The 19,111-nt window shown below is 49.2% G+C and overlaps 1 protein-coding gene across 1 annotated transcript in view; it reads right to left on the bottom strand.

Moving 5' to 3' along the window:
* The window catches only part of Col4a2 (collagen type IV alpha 2 chain), a 137,950-nt gene that overhangs the window by 30,771 nt on the left and 88,068 nt on the right, over window positions 1-19,111 (bottom strand). The window contains exons 7-20 of the mRNA XM_021169415.2: window positions 17,638-17,754; window positions 16,652-16,723; window positions 15,684-15,719; window positions 15,305-15,367; window positions 13,709-13,744; window positions 11,827-11,868; window positions 10,543-10,635; window positions 9,780-9,815; window positions 9,275-9,325; window positions 8,634-8,678; window positions 4,769-4,822; window positions 4,006-4,072; window positions 3,339-3,449; window positions 2,745-2,894 (exon numbers count right to left, since the gene is read on the bottom strand). Of these exons, the coding sequence (XP_021025074.1) occupies window positions 2,745-2,894; window positions 3,339-3,449; window positions 4,006-4,072; window positions 4,769-4,822; window positions 8,634-8,678; window positions 9,275-9,325; window positions 9,780-9,815; window positions 10,543-10,635; window positions 11,827-11,868; window positions 13,709-13,744; window positions 15,305-15,367; window positions 15,684-15,719; window positions 16,652-16,723; window positions 17,638-17,754 (973 nt within the window). The remainder of the gene's footprint in view (window positions 1-2,744; window positions 2,895-3,338; window positions 3,450-4,005; window positions 4,073-4,768; window positions 4,823-8,633; window positions 8,679-9,274; window positions 9,326-9,779; window positions 9,816-10,542; window positions 10,636-11,826; window positions 11,869-13,708; window positions 13,745-15,304; window positions 15,368-15,683; window positions 15,720-16,651; window positions 16,724-17,637; window positions 17,755-19,111) is intronic.

Here is a 19,111-nt window from a genome sequence, read left to right as displayed (position 1 = left end):
AGAGGAGAGGAGAGGGGAAGAGAGGAGAGGAGAGAGAAAGAGAGAGACAGAGACAGGCAGAGAGAGACAAAGAGAGAAAGGTGGGGGAGGGAGGGAGAGAGAGAAGCAGTTAGAGAGGGAGAGGGAGAGGGGACCACTGAGAAGTCCTACAAAGTGTCCAGAGATAGGAATAGTGGACAGGTACTATGGAGCCGAGGAAAGCCTTTCCACGCAGGCACTCTCGTGGAACCCCTCCAGGAGATGCTTAGGTTTGGGTTGGGCTCTAGCCTAAACTGTCAAGCCCTCTTGACAGATGGAGAGAAAAGCAGACCGTAAATAGAAGGATGATCACCTGGACTCTATGAACACTTAAAACTAGAGACCTGTCACCAAGGACAAAATCGCCATTTAAAACCTGCACCAAGACCAAAGAGAGATATCTTTCTTGGGAGTTAGTAAGGCCTTTATGAAGGCACAGTTGAGCCGTGTAGATTCGACCTCTGTCTCTCCCCTGGGTTGTTTTCTTCTACGTAATTCATTCATAATTTTAAATACGTTCTTTGGTACGTGGGAGATCTCAGCATGACTTCCACGAAGAAGCCAATAGCTGATTCAGTCAGCTGTACTAGAAATGGCGCCAGCAGAGCCTTTCACCCCGAAAGACAGCTGGCATCAATGTTCGCTCTGATTCTCTGAATGACTAAGCATTCTGGCTTCCAGCAACCGCAGCACACAAAATAGGACCAAAGGCAGTTTCTGAGAGAAGACTCCAAAAGTTTCAGATCTGAGAAAGGCTGAGCAAGGTAGGACTCCTGGTTTCCAGTACTAATTTCAGGGTGGATCAGAACTGTGAGGCACACTTCAAAAGGCCAGTGGTCGGCTAGTTTTCACTTAAGAGTTTGCTGTAAGAACAGTTGATTTGGTAACAATGTATCTCACAGAGAAAACAACAATGTGTCTCACAGAGGAAACAATGCAAGAAGGGCTTAAACTGGATGTCCTAATGTTTTTTAGTTGATAAACTTCTTACATGAGTCCCTTTTCTGCTACATCCCCTTCTCAGCTGGTAATCTACTACAGGTTTCTGTCTAGATCTGTTTGCTTCTGTTAGTTTATTTACGTCATTGAAGCCGTAAACCACTTAGTGAGCAAAATTCATCCAGGAAGATATCGGATGCTTGTGACAGGATAGAGTGACAGAGACAATGTCCTCATTCATGGTATGCCTTTATGTTTTTGACGCATGTGGGGAAAACCCTACAGACACTACATACAGGAAGGACAGGCTCATAGACATTTTTATGGTACACATGTCATCAATAAATATTTTCCTGTCAATATTAACAAATATAAATCATAAAAATTACCTTTAGCATAATAGAAAACATTAAAGATAGCTTTGCTCAGATGCATCATCCAAGAAAATATCAACACTTACTTTTCTTTTCTTTTTTTTTTTTTTGGTTTTTCGAGACAGGGTCTCTCTGTGTAGCCCTGGCTGTCCTGGCACTCACTTTGTAGACCAGGCTGGCCTCAAACTCAGAAATCCGTCTGCCTCTGCCTCCCGAGTGCTGGGATTAAAGGCGTGCGCCACCACGCCCGGTAACACTTTTCTATTTTTGGAAGATAGAATGTGCTATCTTCCAAAAGAGAGAGAACTGGGCAAGTAGGCTCATGTTAAGTTAAAATGTTACTGTGGGATATGAGCAGAAGTAAAGTGACTGGCTTCCTATGCGTCTGTTTTAGAGAAGAATTTCTTTCTATGGAAGAGACGCTACTAACAACTTTCCCTCTGGAGATGGTGCAGAGAAGGATTTTCCCAAAGCAATTAAAACGGCCTCTGAACTTGAAGTTTAACTAAACCCCAACACTACCCATGAGCAAATAGGTTGCCCTGCCCCCTGAAGGGACGACTTGAGGAGAGATTGCTGCTGGAGGTGATGTCAGGGAGTTGAAACCATTTTGGAAAGAAGTGCCTACATTTGGGTCGATGTCACCCCAGAAAGAGAAAATGACCTCATCTTTCCTTCCAGTGCCTCAAAAGCCAGTTTTTCCAGCAGATGAAATGTTCCCATGAGGAATTTTTCAACATCTAATGTGTAACTGAATGCTATAGCTGAAGAGACCGGGCTTTGTGGATGACCAGCTCAAAGCTATGGCACACATACCACTCAGTAGATAAACGTTCTTGATATTAAGGATGGCATGGACCATCACAACCTGAAAATGCTACCCTGGCTGACTCAGGGACCATCCCAGCTGCTATGGGGAATCACCCTGGCTAACTCAGGTGCTGTGGGACAGCAGGCTGGCCAAACCTTCCTCCTCATCTGCCATATATACAGACTCTCTGGGTCTCCTGTGCCCTGTCAGTGGCCACCATTCCTTTATGCAGCAATCCTTTCTTGCATCAATAGCTATCTCCTGTGACACTGGCTTTGCAGTGACAGAGAAGCTGATTATCACACGCTGACCCAGATTGCTGAAGCAGAGCAGAGGAGCTGTGAGTTAAGGAAAGAGATGCCTACAGAGACCCAAGCACAGGGATTTCAGCTCACAGTGGGCGCCTTGCTGCTAAGTCATCGAAGCCATAGCTTACCATCCAGGGCCTGTGGGATCATTGATTCCCTACAGATGGAGAGGTGATAGCTGCTATGCCAGTTCCTGTGTGGACCCTGGGAATGCCCACCATACCCTCACTCATTAGCCCACCGGATCAACTCAGAACCAGGTTGGTTAGGCTCCAGGTGAACACAGCCACTCACCATCTGGTCCAGGTGGGCCTGCAGGTCCAGGGACTCCTTGGGGACCTGGTCTTCCATCTGCTCCTGGTGGGCCAGGATAGCGTGCAGGGGGCCCTGGTTCTCCTGAGAAGCCTTTGGGTCCCATCTCCCCTGGAAGGCCTCTCATTGAATCTGAAATCCAAGAACATTTGCAGCAGGTGAGTGTCCCCATAGGTAAAGGCTGTGCTGGCTTTCCTGTCACAGAGGACCTGCCACCAGGAACAAGCATCAGGGTTTAGTTAACAGAAGAAGGTGATGGCCTTGGTACGTTTCTTCACAACTTGTCAACTTTTACAGCTTCCACAATGGCCTGGGATTGTGACCATTTGCTGACATCATTGGACGACCCCCCCCCCCCGTTCTTCCATCTGGGGACCAGATATCACTAATCACCCATTGGGGTCATAATCTAACCTTGCTGGGGTTACTGTTGCATGTGCCCTTCATCTCATCAGAGCTGAGACCACTCCATGAGAAAGACAGATAGAGCCACAGGAAAGCCACGTGGCCAGCAAAGCCTACTACTGGTCCATGTCCAGAGACCAGGTATGTTTAGATGCTATGAAACGCCATTACCTTCATCTCCGATGGATGGGCCTGGAGGACCCGCGGTTCCAGGCTCTCCTGGTTCACCTCGGCTCCCTGGCTCCCCATGAGCACCTTGGAATCCTGGGTCACCTCGGGCACCTGCAACCAAGATAGGTCCCATCAGTTAGAATCAGATCATTGCCTAGGAACAAGCCCGAACCATAGCAGCAAAAGCTGCCATCTACAGACCACTTCAGGCATCCAACTTCCCAATAAGTCCAATGTATATACAGAAGAGAGTCAGAGAGCTTTCAAATGCTGAAAATACAGGGGCCCCCAGTTCACAGCCCAGCAGGGTAAGATTCTGTTAAATGTAAGACAATATCGAGGCACAGAAGATTCCAAAAAGACACACAGTGGTTTCAGTGATTTCAGCGGACTCAGTGGCATTCTGGGCGCTAAAAACAAGACCCTGTGCATCTCCTAGAAATGAAGACATTTCCCTTGCTCACAGATAGGGTCACACCTGGATGGTAGTTGAGTGTTGTCAGCCAGAACTAAAGTGACCGTTTCTAGTGACCCTTTTTGAAACCACCAGGGAAGCTGGGCTGTCTCTGAGTCACTTGAAGAACCTGTCTGGAGAGCTTATGACTTTGTTACCGACAGAAGAGGGTCCATGTGAGGCCACGTCATACACTGGGGCGTTTGTACCAACCTTTTGCCAGGGATGGATGGGGCGAGTAGACAGAGGGTCCTGGGGGTCCTTGTTCCCCCCGTTCTCCCTGGGGTGGGGAGAGAAAACACTGTGAGAATAGCCTTGTATATTGCCCAGAAGTGCACAGAATGTAGAGTTCGTTTAATAGTGTGGGTTTTCTCACAATCAAAACTGGACTGTCCCCATGGCAACAGCTCTACAATGTGGCAGCAGGGAGTCCCTGCATCCCAACCACCAGACAGACATAAAAAGGAACACCACAGCACGTGAGGATTTCCCCATGAAGCCCTTGCCGGGACTATGGATGCCAGAGAGCCTGGGAGACTACAAGGATTCTGCGTCTCAGACCCTCATGGTGCTGACATCTGGTTAACGGGGGAGGCAGCATGGAGACGCAGGGACGCCCAGCACCATCTGCTCTGTGGAGCAGCCTCCTGTAATCTCCAGACACACCCACGCATTTCCCTGATCTCCACAGACATGTCCTCTAGCAGGAAGGGCCACCCACAGGGCTGGGTCCTCTCCTAGCTACCCTGGATCACCTCACCTTGTCTTTCCTCTTAGCCCTTAGGGTTAACCACACAAGCTCTACCCTCCATCAGGAACTGGAGGTCCCTCCCCACCTTGTTGCTACAAAGCCAGCCTCCTGCTGCACTGGGCATGCTGAGGGGGCTGAGCAACCCAGAGCAAGTCCCCTCTAGGGGGATCATCTCCTCTGCCCGTGCTGTCTAAGCCAGGAGCAGGATATCATTATCAGAGTCACCTTGGGTCCTCGAGGTCCACTGGGGCCTTGGAAACCATCCAGGCCTCTGCTTCCCTGGAAGAGAGATATGGGAGATGTGAGCTTATTATTTCTAGCTGCAGGGGGGAAATTCCAGAAATCAACCCCACGGCACTTCTACCAGCCCAGCCAATGCAGCCACCAAGAATCCCCTCAATGACCCCGCAACCCAACGCATGTTCATCTCCCTCATTTCAGATGCACAGATATCTTTCAAGCCACTATGCTTGAAGCAGGAGCAAATGTGGCACTGGCCTGCAGGGCCATCAAACAGCTTTTCCTTCCTTTGTGCTGCACTTTTTCTTTAAATAAGAGATTTACTTTACTTTATGTGTGTGAGCATTTTTCCTGCATGTATGCATGTGTACCATGTGGGTGGCTGGCGCCTGTGGATGTCAGAAGAGAGGGTCAGATCCTGGGCTAGAGTTACAGATGGCTCTGAGTGACCAACTGGGTGCTGGGAACAGAATCCAGGTCCTCTACAAGAGCAGCAAGAACTCTCAGCCACGGAGACATCCTCCAGTGCGCCCCACCCTCCTAACCTTGCAGTTTTATTTAGTATTTTTCCCTTGGTTGTTGGTGTTGAGGGACTGGGCGACTTGCACTATGGATGTGCCCATTTGCCCCTGTGGGACTGTGCAATAGGACGGCTGCTCCTTCTGTTGCCCACATCAGCATCTGAGTGAGCAGGACACTGTGCAGGATTCGTCTCCTGCAGGGCAGCAGCCACATCTGATCCATGAAGTAAACTCTTCCTTCATAATGAGTTTTGAAAGTCTCCAGTTGCCACCAAACAGAATCCTCAGTCTGTTGATTTGGAATTTTCCTTCTCATTAAAAACAAAAACAAACCCTTAACACTAATTTGGCCTCCAGTTTTCTCCAGTGCAGTTGGTGAGGAAGCTGGACAGACATGTAAGACCTGAGACGCTCATTCTTCTTTCAAAAGACATGGCAAAGCTGCCAGAGCCAAACCAGGGTTCAAGCCAAACAGGCCTGTCCAGGGGCTTTACAGAGCCGCAGGAGCCCATGTGCTGCTTGATGGACTAAGGTCGGCTGATTTCCCCCCCTTTTGCAGGGCTGTGGCTGACCCTGGTCCTCTCACAGGAGGTGGAGTTGAATGTTCAAAAACAGTTGATTTTATGTTGTTTGAGAACCCTAAACCCTTAAGGACAGTAACTAGCAGAGGTCCTCAGTAGCTCTTGGGAGCTCACCATTAGGGCATATTTATAGCTAGGCTCCCAGGGAACGTCTCCTCAAATGCTCAACAGGAGGCACTGCCTTATGGGTTTGGATGCGTTCCCATCTCTGGATCTCTAGGTCTTTCCTCAGGCAAGAACTCAGGCAAAGAACTGGGGTTCATGTAATTCAACTCAGGGGCCTTTGGGGAACGACTTCTTCCCGGATCCGCCTAAGAGGGCCATGAAGCAGGAAGATGCAGCATCATGTGACTTAATGATGATGTCATTACATGCCTGGCTTGCTGCCTGCTCCTAATTCCCACGTAGCTGGAAAATCACACCTGGTAGCTGTGATTCCTGGAGTCTAAACAGCTCTGTGGCGGTCCAGTGGCCCTGTCACACACAGAGATGGCTTTTTTCCTGTGCCCCACACTCACACTACACAAAGACTGTGGCCAGTGCACGGTCCCCAGGAAACCAGATCTCCATCAGCATACTCTATAGTAACTCCAGGATGGGAGAAGACTCGGCTGTCATTCAACACAGGTTTCCTCCAAACGAGGGGGAAATAATTGCCTATTTTTCAGAAAATATGATACAACCAAATGCACAAGATATCTTCCTGTTCCCTGCCTGGAGCTGTTTACTTTTCTAGGTATCATGCCTGTGTGTCACCACATGTGTCCCCCTCCCCTCTCTGTGTACATGCACACAGGCATGCGAAGAAGGCTCTTTGTTCTTGTAGGGAGGCTGGGGCTCCCCCGGGAGCATGGCCTTCTCTGAGTCCTCCTTCTTTGGCATGCCGCTTTAATGGGTCACCATACGCACGCACGCAGGCAGCTCTTTGGAGCTGCCTTTAAGTTCTGGCCCCCGAGGGCCAGCACATCTGGAAAGCTCGTAGGGAGGCAGCAGCTGGCCATTTGGACAATGTGGTTTGTACTAACATGCAGTGAGATGAGTCATTTGTGTATGTCTGCCTGTTCCCCTATTTTTACAGTTGGGTAAACTATTTCTTCCTTTGACCCACTTAAGCACAGATGTCTGCTTCTCCCCAAGTTACAGAGAGAAAGCTGGACCTATTATGCTGTACCTAGGTGGCAGCATCAGGGGTGGGGGTGGGCCAGGGGCCAGGGTTTGCTGGTCCCTCGTCTAGGATTCTAGTCTTCATGGGCCTCTAGTTCCAGGGGCAGCTGTGTTGAGCCATGTTTGCAGACATGGTAGCTCCTCTGTTTCAGTGAAGAGTAGGTGACAACGTGTCACCTGCCCACCTCAGCATACATTGACTCTGACAAGGCTGGGCTTTGGGCCTAATGCCTGTGTTAGTTGTCGCTACAGAATCTGCTCATTGCTACCCTTAAGCCAGTGGCATTCTGGCCTTGGCTGTGGAGCAGGGGACAGCTCTTGTCTCTGCTGTGTTACTTTCGGGGACACTCTCAGCAAGAACTAGCATGATAGGAAGTTGGGTCTAGTTAGTGTGTGGCCTCCAGCCCGAGTTTAGGATCTATAAGGAGAAGGAACAAGAATAGTAGTAATGGCGGTCTCCATTGTACATGGTCAATGCCAGAATCTGGCCTCTAGCTAGAGCCACGGATGTCAGCCATGGCACCAGGAGGCAAGCCTACCTGCTATCCCAAAACAGCCACATAGCTTCTCTGTCTTAGTTCAGCCTCTGGGCTCTTCAGTGTCATGTGGCTACTTGCTGTGGCGATCTGAGCAGGGCTCAGGGGAATCTAGGGTTTTGAGGCTGCTTTTTGTGTGCCTGACAGGACAGCCTGGTGGAAACATGAGCCCTGAACACCCTATGTGAGCACTCTGGTGCTGACTGGAGCCATGGCTGTATCCTGGGGTGAGTAAATTTGGTGCATTTGTGTACTGCAACCCTGTGGCTTCCTGACATGTTTGGGTGTGTATATATTGAAGTGTGATAACCCCTACATCTCGCCCATTAGATGAAATTCAGGACAGCATGGCAAAAATTTGCTCAGAATTCCTTCGTTGTCAAGTTCAAGTCATGAGCACGTTAGATCACATGACCCTGGAGGCTGGCACAGATCTAAAGCCAGACCCCAGGACTGTCCACCGTGGGTCACAGGACGGTGCTGGGCTCTGCAGTAGGTGGGCTGAATTCATGCCTACAATGAATGTTGTGAGTTAGTTAATTAGTGATTAATTAGATAAAAGCATTTCTTGGTTTGCTTTCTGCTTCAGCTGGTATTTAGTTGTTGCTGAATCTTGTCTGGACCTGTAAAAATTTTTTTTCATACACAGTTTCTTTTTCTTTGCCAGACCACAGGAGGAAAGCAACTGGGTTATTGTTAAACACAAGCAAGTATCAAAGTATGTGTAGATCTCTAAGAAATAGAGGAGGAACCTCAGTCACCCACTGACAACCTTTTAGTGACAATGACAGGGGGTGAGGCCCAGGGCCGGGGACCTAGTGGCAGAGACTTGGGATGGGTTCTGTGGACAAAGCAACAGATGGGGGAGGGAAGCTGAGACAGAGGTTAATGCTCCACTAAGGTCTCTGACATTTGGAACAATCAGTCATGAGCCTGTGGATGCAGGGGACACCCCAAGTGAGCTTTGGGGACAAGTGCTGTTTTCTGAGATGCCACTGGTTATATATACAAGATTTCAGTCCCAGAACATTTTGCGTATTAGACTTACTTTCTGTCCTAAGACTCCTTTTTCTCCATCAAGGCCAGGAAAACCCTGTGTTGAACAGAAAACACAAGCAATAAAGATTTAGGTCAGGCAACCAAGTTCCCCAGAGGACAGCATGACAGTGCCAGCAACGGTCAAGCAGCCTTGTGCTTTCAAGGTTTGGAAGAGCAGGGCCAGGCAGCCACATTCAACCCCAGGTAGCCAAATCCAGCCCCAAGTGCCGAGGTGGCTGTTGACGCTCATGGCTCTGAAGGTGACACCTTCCTCTTACAGATGAGCCTCCCCATGAGAGACGGTTTTATCGGACTCTTTGGGTGTGCAGAAATGAACTTGCATCTTAGATACTTTCCTCAGATTGCTACAAAGATTAGTAAGGCTCAAACCGGGAGGAACCTCCTGGGCAGGCACAGTGTTTTAAAAACTTCAGCACGAGGGGAACATGGGTTCATGGGTTGTAGCAAACACATCTGAGAGATATCCCTGGTGGATGCCTAACTGGCTGGCTGTGCCCAGGGTAGGACCATGGAAATCTTTTTTGCTCAGCTTTTTTGTAAACCTACAGACTGATCTAAAAACAGAAAATCTGTTTAAAAAGCAAAAAGCCAACCAGTCAGACAACCATGGTAATAAAATACGTGGCTCACCCGTATTCCTGGGAACCCCATGATGCCTTCCTCGCCTTTTGAGATTACGCCCTAGGAAAGAGAAACCAGAGTGTGAGAGGTGCCTGGAGCTGACCTCACCACTGGCCAGTCTGCAGCCTTCCTAGGCCCCTTAGTGATGGGATGGGGGTAGAGAGAGCACAGAGCTGATCACCTTTACCTGGGATGCCACAGTCACCACTACAGTGAGGAAGAACTAGGAAGCTTAGTCAAACTGGATAAACAAGATGGCAGTGACCCCTTGGGCCTAGAGCAGAGGCCATCCTGATTCCGTCCCAGCCCCCCCAACCCCCCCACTTACAGCTTCAGATAATGCTAAGTATTCACGTGATTAAATCAAATGCACTGTGTAACCATGATGCCTCCTCACATAGAGAAGTGTACAAGAACACAAGGGTTAAGACCACAGCACACCCCATCATTCCAACAGGAGCCCCGAAGAGGGAGCAATCGCAGGAGGGAGGGAAGGAGTCGTTGTTGAACTTACGGGTATCCCTTGCTCTCCTTCATCTCCTTTTTCACCCTGTGAAGAATACACAGAGTAAGAAACGCTCTGGTCTTTGACATCGGCAGTACATAAACATCGATCCTGTCTTAGGCTACGAGGCAAGAATGTATTTGATGAACTATCAAGCAATCTTGATGAATTCCTGGTAATCAACAACTCCTGAATGCTGCAGCTTCGAGTCTCCAATGCAAACAGGGACTGTTTTTCTAGAGTTTTCAGAAGGCGATTTGTGACGTGCCCGACCTGGGAGCCTTCCTCTTTTCCATCTGAGCAGCAAGTTATCTGCACCAGCCACAGGGCGCAGGCACTTCTGAGCATTCATGGAGATGGATGTGAGTGCCCACAGTGTGGGAGGACCCAGCCCAGAGGACCCTCAGTGACCACACTTAGTCAAATAAGGTCTTTGTAGGAAAAGGCAGTTGGAACACACTAACACCTCAAGCCAAAATAGCTTTAAAAGCAGTATAGAATTTCTTCACGGTATTTTGGACTGGCAGGCCTTTGGCCCATCTTTGCTGTTAATATGCAGGACTCAGCAGCTCACAAGCACCTCCTTCTGGCTGACAGAAACTGTCCAGTCCCCCCAGAAGCTGGTGCAAATCTGGTCTGGTTCTCTCCCCTGGATACCAAATTGGCAGTGAGGTCTTTCCTGTCTTGGGATGCAACTGTTTGCATAAAAATGAACAAAATGACCTTTGCCCCCTCCTTCTCCTAGGTCAGCTGGGAATGACCATCCCTTTACCTTGTACAGATCCGGGTGGATCGTTGATGTTGTGGGCCCAACAAGTGTGATGTCAGATGGGATCCCGTTGGGTCCTGGCTGTCCTATGTCACCCTACAGAGTGTTCAGCAAAAGTGACAGTTTTGAATCAGGAGGGCACAGAACTTGAGGGACAGCCCAGTCTTACCACAGGCACTGTTTGGTTTGGTTTGGCTTTGCATGGCTACTTTGTATCACAACAATAAAATAACCACACTGAAATAATGGCAGTCTAACACGATGTGAACCACCTTCCCCATTGGCAACTGTTAAGAATTAGTATGTCAAGGTCAGAGGCCACCAATGATTCCACATTGTACCTGCTTCTGCAGGCTACAAAAGATTTGATAGATTTGGGCTTTGCTGGGGTCACCAGACGCAAAAGGCACTGTGTACACTAACGAGCCAAGGCTAGACTAAATATCTCGAGGAGACTTTCACTGCGGTTGTGTCTGTGGCAGCAGACACTGGTCCACGTGAGTAGCAATGGCCGGCCCCATGCCCTGCTCACGACCTTTCTCTCTCAGAAACTGATAAACACAGGAGATTCCAACTGATGTTTCTTTTGCTGTTTCTACCAGTAAACAACACTCTAAGTTTGAGCTCAGCCACCATGTGGCAGGCACGGCAGCAGACTAAGTGCCGGGACATCTCCTGAAGGTCTCCGTGTGTTCTGGGCAATTCAGTAGCATGTTCAAAGATGGAGACCACAGGACCCATGAAGGCTTCCATGTGTTTATCAGTATCTGAGTAATGCCTTCTTGTGGATGGCTGTAAAGTTCATCTCCACAGTCTTCCATGTGACCATTCCCTCGCACCAGTGACCTCTCCCCAGGCCCTCCCTCCCATTATTTGACCTAATTACTGTGGGATATTTCATTGTAGGGGACTTCACATCTTTATGTATTTTGTTCTTTATCTCCCCCCACCCCCTTAGTGAATTCAGCCAGGGCATCCATGTGGTCTGTTCCCTGGGCTGGTTCCAGCTTACACTTCAGCTGAGCCCTTTAATCTTCTCTGGGTCCCACATGTTACAAGGCATTCTTAGGGGACACCTCCACTCCTCAGTCCTGAAGATGGGTGGAAGTCACAGGTCCCTGTTGGAATCTCTGCCCACCTAGACTGTTCACAGTTTTGTCTTCCCTAATCCACCATTGTCCCTGGAGTGTGGATGACTTGGCATTTGACCATGATTGTATGTAAACTGTGTTCTCAGGTCACCCTGAGCAGTGATGCTCACTGATTCCTGTCATCGGGTCTCCTTACCTTTTCACCCTTCTGTCCGTAAAAACCGAGCCCTCGGTTGCCCTGGAAACAGAGATGGTATGAGTTTAGAAGAATCAAGAATCACAGTGAAACCAAAATAGTTTTTAGAAGAAAAGAGACCAAGCCACGTCCTCTCTCAACTTCAGGAGCCAAGCGCCTCTCCTGTCCGTCCTCTGCCTACCGAAGGCCCGAGGGGAGAGCTGAAAGGGTGCTGTCACCTGTCACCTGTCACCTGACATATTAGCTCTTGGCCAGCCAAGGGAGGGCTGGAGCTCTTTTACAGGCTCTGGGCTCTTTCACAGCCCGGATAATGGCCCAGACTCTCTATCTAGAGGTCATCTCATTTTGATAAAAACCACCCTAACTTCATGTAAACTTTTTTTTCCTTAATGATTTTAGGGGACCTAACACTGACTGCATTTTGTATTTATGTGGCTGTTTGGATTGTTTTCTCAGGCAAAGTCAGGCCTGTGTCTCAGCCAGTGTTTATCTAACAGTTTCTCCGGGGAGCAGCCGGGCTGGAGTCAGCCCTCCCCACCGTCTGAGACCATCGATGTGAGGAGCCACCCTACATGTTCACACAGCGCTCTTTCCTTTGCCCTCATGCTCTTTCCCAGGGTCTCTATTGCTACAGCGAGCAGAGCAGGCATCACACAGGACTCCTTCAGCCTCTCTCTGCAGTCTACTGTCTGCCTCCTCCAATGCTTAGATATCTTTTGAAAAAATAAAAAAAATAAAAGCAAAACCTTTAATTAAATTCTGCTTTCCCTCACCACCTGGCTTGGAGCTGAAATCAAAGCACAGCACAGCATGGCGGCTGTGTGAGTCCCTACAGCATGCCTGCTCAGAGATGCTTGTTGGAGTTGCCAGGAAGTGATTTGGCCCAGGGTGAGGGGGGTTGTTTGAATTTGTATCAGCCAGCGGAGATCTGAGGCCAGAGCCTGGGCTGGGCCACTGCTTCCTTGGCCCTGCAGCTCCGCCTGCTTCCGCTGTCCTTGGCTGTAGGCCCTTCCCACAATGCTTAGGGCTGTCTGATGGGGGTGAGTGTGGGGTGAGTGTGGGGGGTATCCAGAAGCCTCCTCAAGTTCTAGCTCCAGCTGGAAACTCTGTTGGAGGGGAGGGAAGCCTAAGGGGTATGGAGGTGGGTGGCAGCCAAGGTCACCGGGGGTCACAGAAATGGGACCGCATATGGAGCAGGCGTGGGAACTGGAAGACCTGCATCTGGATATGGAGCAGTGCAAGGTTCTTCCAAGCTTCCTGCTGGACCCCAGGATCTCTGATCAGATATTTCCTCATCAACAATACTGAGCCTGGACAGCTGTCCGGCTTTCCCAGGTTATGACAAACTTGGCTCTGTTCTCAAGGCTGTAACAAACTCCATGGTTGGTGCTTCACTAAAGTAACAAGTACCCTGTCATGGAAGTGGTGTGGCTCTGCTCGCCATCTTGACTCAGTAGCACTGGACATGTCCCTAGTGCTGACCTTAGGTTCTGAGTCTCACTGTATCCAGCTAGGATGAGGGTCTCCCATTCCCCACAAACAAACACAGTGTCCCCTGTTTCCAGCCTGGAAAACTGCTTCTGCAGTTAAATAGGAGTTGCCCTAGACTGCCCAGCTGCACATCTGCCACTGTGGCTCACCTGTGTGATTTGCACATAGTCACAGTGGCATCATGGGGCTACAAACAGCATCCCCACATTGGGCTTGGGATAGGTGTTCAGGCACACCACTGAGTCTATTCTTAAGAATCAAGTCTTAGACTACACAATAGTTCTTAGCGTAATCTACACCAGAAATACTTGTCAGCCAAGTTGTTCTCTGGTCAAAGGATGCAGACATAATCATCAAAGAGCCCTCCCCACCCTCTTCCCCACTGACTTACTGGTTGTCCCTTTGGTCCAGGGGGTCCCGGTGGTCCCTGCAGAGATACAAAGACATGTATAAGCTGGGCTTCCCCCTGCCCCCTCTCCCAGCTCTCAGATGACATCTGCTTGGAGGTCCTGGGAAAATCACTGATGTCCACTAGGCCAGTATGGTCAGAGCTTCCCCACATGTGTCTTGGGGGGATGAAAAGCCAAGAGGAAGGCGGGGTCAGTGCCCTTGGGATGTGATTCTCTCTACCCACAGCTGTTCCTGGTTTGCTTGTGTGTTTTGGGCTTGTGACTTTACCAATGTCCCTGATGTGTCTGTTCCTAAGCTTTGTGAGGTCCCAGGCCCTGTGACCACAGCCAGACTCCTCTGCTCTCCCTGGACACGCCCATAGGACACTGGCACATTTTGGTGGTGGATTTGCAAATGCTCATGAGCAGAACAGATCTGTAGGTCAGTTCCATAGAGTGAGCAGCTGCATATGTGCATTCTAAGGTTCTCTGAACTGTACTTCTTTAGATATTGTATACTTTTCTGTGGAAGTGTGTGCATGTGTGTGTGCATGCGTGTGGCATGTTTGTGCATGTGTGCGTGTGCATGTGTGAGGGACAGTGGTCTTCCTCAATCATTCGATCATACTCTGCCTAATTTTTGTGAGACAGGGTGTCACACTAACCCTGCTACTTGCTAATTCAGCTAGTCTGGCTGATCAGCAAGTTTCAGGGATCCTGCTGTCTCCACCTCCCCAGCTCAGTGACTACAGGCATGTGATGCCATATTCGGCTTTTTTGCATGGTGCTGGGGATGGGCCTCAGGTCTTCGCGCTTACACAGCAAGCACATCCCTGACTGAGCAACCTTCCCAGCCCCTCTGCACTCTATTTAGAGGAAAACCCTAAGCCACACAGCTATTGCTATATTAGTGAACCAGCCACTCCCAGGGAGAACAGTGTGCATCCCGTCCCGCTGTCATCCTGTCTTGGGTGAGCCTGCCACTGTGTTGCAGCAGAAGGGCTTTCTCATTGCACAAGAGTTTTGAAAGGATGAGAATCATTACTACAACTGACTATTATGGTCTGGAGGAAATTGCGTGTGCTCCTCTCGGGCTGTGAGCACACACCCTGAGAGCAAGTTCTGGGAGACGGTCACTCACCTGGAGCTGGACTCTCACGTGTGTCATGGAAGGCTATTTGTCTCTCTGCTGAGAATGGCTCCTTCTCCTCTCTGGCGAGCTTTCCCTCATCCTGCTCAAGCCCACCACACTTTTCTGTGTCATGATGTTGGGAGGGAGGGATGACCTGTGGCCTCCACTCAGGGACTCTATACATGACATTTAATGTGTCCCTTTCTACAGTGGCTATGGCCCAGGTGGGATGCACCTTTTGCACATGGCCTGGTCCAGAAAGAGTCCGTTTCCTTCTTATTGACCGAGTGGGGCATTTGGTAGGCTTTGTCTAGGGATGATGGGCCAGCCCCGTAGTTAATATGGAGCCTGAAGAGCTGTACATGATGGGAGGGGCCCTAGCCAGAACTAGCCTGTTGCTTCATGGCACTCAGTGGGTGGAAAAGAAATGTCCACAGGTGAGCTGTTACTGGGTGCAGGGACTTACCGGTCTTCCAGGTGCTCCCATGGGACCCATCTGTCCTATGGGCCCTGGGCGGCCAGGAGGTCCCTGTGGACAGACAATGAGAACATGACTTGAGGACAGACAGACTGGGGTGTCACCTCCAGATGTTTTTAATTTATTATTATTTATTTGTTTGTTTTATGTATGTGAGTACACTGTCACTATCCTCAGACACACCAGAAGAGGGCGTCAGATCTCATTACAGATGTTGTGAGCCACCATGTGGGTGCTGGGAATTGAACTCAGGACCTCTGGAAGAACAGTCAGTGCTCTTAACCTCTGAGCCATCTCTCCAGCCCCCTCCCTACTCCAGATGTTTTTAAAGTTCTGTATGGAATTCCCTAATGAAAATGGTACTCACCTGGTAGCCAACCAGGCCAGGCTCTCCAGGTTCACCCTGGTTGAGAGGAAACAAGGGTTAAATTAAGAATTACTAGTGTGTGTTGTGTGTGTGTTGTATGCATGTGTTGTGTATGTTGTATGCATGTGTGTTTTGTGTGTGTTGTATGTGTTGTGTATGTTGTATGCATGTGTGTGCATGTTGCATGCATGTGTGTGCATGTGTATGTTGTGTGTGCATGTATTGTGTATGTTGTATGCATGTGTGTGCATGTGTTGTGTATTGTGTGTGCATGTGTTGTGTATTGTGTGTGCATGCATTGTGTATGTTGTATGCATGTGTGTGTTGTGTGTGCATGTATTGTGTGTGTTGTATGCATGTGTGTGTGTGAGTGTGTGTGTGAGAGTTCATGCAGGTGCATGTGAGGACAGAAGTCAATATCAGATGTTATCCCTCAGGAGACACCCAAACTGTGTTTTGAGACAGCTCTCACTAGTCTGGAGCTTCCTCAGTAGGCAACTCTGGATGGCTACTGAACCCAGGGACCTGCCTGTCTCTACCTCCTTCCTCAGTGCTGGGACTGAGTATAGGGCGCTGCCCAGCTTTTTTTTACACAGTTTTGGGACTTTAGCTCAGGCCTTATATTTGCACGGCAAGCCTTGTGCTGACTGAGGCGTCTCCTGATGCCTAAGAGTTGACTGGCTTTGAGCATCTTTGGATTCATTCACCTCTATGGCAAACAAGCATGGCATGCACAAGCCCTGGCAGACTGAGGTATTTGGTCTGAGACATTGAGAACAAGGGGAGACTGTGCACACCCCCACACAGAAATATGATGATCCCAAGTTAATCACAGCCTTGTTACCCCTGTGAATCTGTAAATTCCTTCCCTGCATTGCTTCTTAAGTCACTGGAGTTAATTTCTAACTGGCTTTGTTACAGTTTACATGGGATGACTGAGTTCTGCCTCCCACCTATGGCAAACATACCCGGTATTTGTCACGGTCTTCTTTAGAGAGTGCGTAAGGCTCGCCTTTCTGCCCCTTGGGTCCTTGGGGCCCCTAAATTAGCAGATACAATAAGAAAGAAAAACACAGAACCCATTATCTTCCAGCATGGCCATGATGACCACAGATGGCCATCGGCTTCTGTCCGCCGTGCCCAGTGTCCCCATGGATTACATAGGCACCTCCAGTACTAATTTCCTTAAGGTACAACCACGAGTATGGAGCCACATAAAAATGAGATGGGGGGGTGGTGGTGTGCACGGGCGCTACAAGGTGGAGGTGGAAGCCATTAGCCAGAGACACCAACTCAGTGCAGGGTAAAGTTGGGGATGTTAGCTCACGACAACTTCTCACCTCAGCATGTTTTCAGAAAACAAAGGCTTAACCAAAATGTTAGCCTAACCTGAATTTGCAAATATAGTTCTGAATGAGCAGAATTCTTTGCAAAGATCCTAAGAATGGGGTCACAGAGTGAACAACCGCAGGAAGCTTCCCCTATTAAAAACGTATTTCTGTTGTGTATCTGCCTGTTGGTAGATGCTGGAGAATCCGACCTCCTTCTGGGTCCCCAGGAATCCCATAATATGACTCCTCAGTGCCTAATAGATACTGGGACAAGATTCAAGTTTTAGTTGTATCATTAAACCATCCACTGTTACTTGACTTAGCATATAGGAGGAGATGGCACATTCCTTAGAAGACAGTGGGTGAGAACAGAACACCAAGCCACTCTTCTCTTCCACCTAACAGTCAAGAGTGCTTGAATCCAGCACATTCAGTGGAAAAAGTGGGCAGGCAAAGCAGCTTTCACAGCTATGATAACAAGTACAGGCTTGGCAGGTGGCCCTCCTGGGCTGACCCTGGGAAGTGGAGCCAAGGTCACATTATGCTTGGTTCAGTTACACTGACACATGCCCTTCACTCAGACTTCCAGGCTAAGCAGACCACCACACCATGCACATACTCACAGGGAGGCCAGGGAAGCCCCCAGATCCAGAGGGCCCCTGTGGACCTGCGTCTCCCCTGGTTCCGTTGCAACCATCGTAGCCTGGCCTTCCTCGGGGTCCACCTTGCCCTGGATGCCCCTGGGAAGCAGAATGTTGTGTGAACAGTCGAGTTTTCACATAATTGACCCACAAAACAGTGGGAAATGTTCTCAAAAGCCACACCCCCAGCACAAATCCAAGGAAAAGACAACTCAAAATGGTCGAAGGAAGGAATGAATGACTAAACACACAAAGATGTATCTTAAGCGAGTTCCAGGCTGGGTAACCCAAGAGTTCCAAGAAGTAGTTAAAAAATGGGCAGTTTAGTCTCAGGCTGTGTGTGGAAAATGTTTTTATGATTTGTTTATCTCTGAAAACACATGGATTCTTCACTCTGCCCTTTTCTTCAGATCCCACGTAACGAGGCTGTTACTTCTTTCTTCCAGGCTGCAGTGGGGCGTAACTCAGAGTCTCCTGGAGCCCACTCTATGGGTGACGCCGAGGACCTGGCTATGCTGGGCTCACGTTCTGCTGAGCATGGCTGCTTTCTTTCTGCTCCACTTCCTTCAGGACTTGTTGGTCAGGAGGTAAAGAGCAGACTTTCCTTCCCTGGATCTTGTTCCTGGTACTTAGCTAGTCCTATTCGTGAAGCTGGGGACAAGTCTCCCTCCTACACAGACATCTGTGAACATGGGTGAGGTTCATAGAGTCCACACCTCTACCACAGCCGTAGATGAATGAGGCTGGCAGGACATGTGATCAACACACTCACCCCCTGAGCTCAGGTCTGGCCAGGAAGCCGCCTGGGAATCTGTTGGCTGAGCCCTGTGAGTCAGGCGCTTCCCCCCACCCCCAAGAAGTTAAAGTGAACTAGCTTATAAAAACACTTTTATTGCATTTTGAGATTTTCTCATGAACAAACCATGCTCTCTCTCTCTCTCTCTCTCTCTCTGGCTGGCCTTGAACTCATGACAATCCTCTTGTCTTATTCCCCCCCCCCCCAAATGCTGGAAGACAAGCATGAACCACACCCTGTCTATAACTCTCTTTTTGACTCCCTTATGCCCAGCTACTACAAAGAGTCTGGGCAGCTGCAGAAGCTGCAGAAGTGGCCTTCGTTCTATTCTGGCACTTGCTGGGCCATTTTATATTCAGATTGTCCCACGTGGCAAATGAACTCTCAAGACCTGCTCTTCACAGAGCCTCACAGATGCTCTATCTTCCTGACGGTTAACAAGGCTCAACTTTAGCAAAGTAGATTCAGTTCTGGAGCCCTGCCTATAGGAACCTCCAGGAAGGAAATGCTTTGTCCATTGTTTGTCGGGAATCCAGGAGGAGAGAGAGTGCACTGAACACCCCCCACCCCCGTGATGCCATAGACAAAGGGAAGCCGGCTCCTCTCAAAGGTTTCTTTAAGTTATAAATGCATTACTTGGAACACACACAATGTTTAACC

Source organism: Mus caroli, chromosome 8 (assembly GCF_900094665.2).
Source record: "Mus caroli chromosome 8, CAROLI_EIJ_v1.1, whole genome shotgun sequence".
NCBI classification, from domain to species: domain Eukaryota; kingdom Metazoa; phylum Chordata; class Mammalia; order Rodentia; family Muridae; genus Mus; species Mus caroli.
The sequence above is the reverse complement of the archived record's forward strand: the minus strand, read 5'-3'. Positions and strand labels throughout refer to the sequence as shown.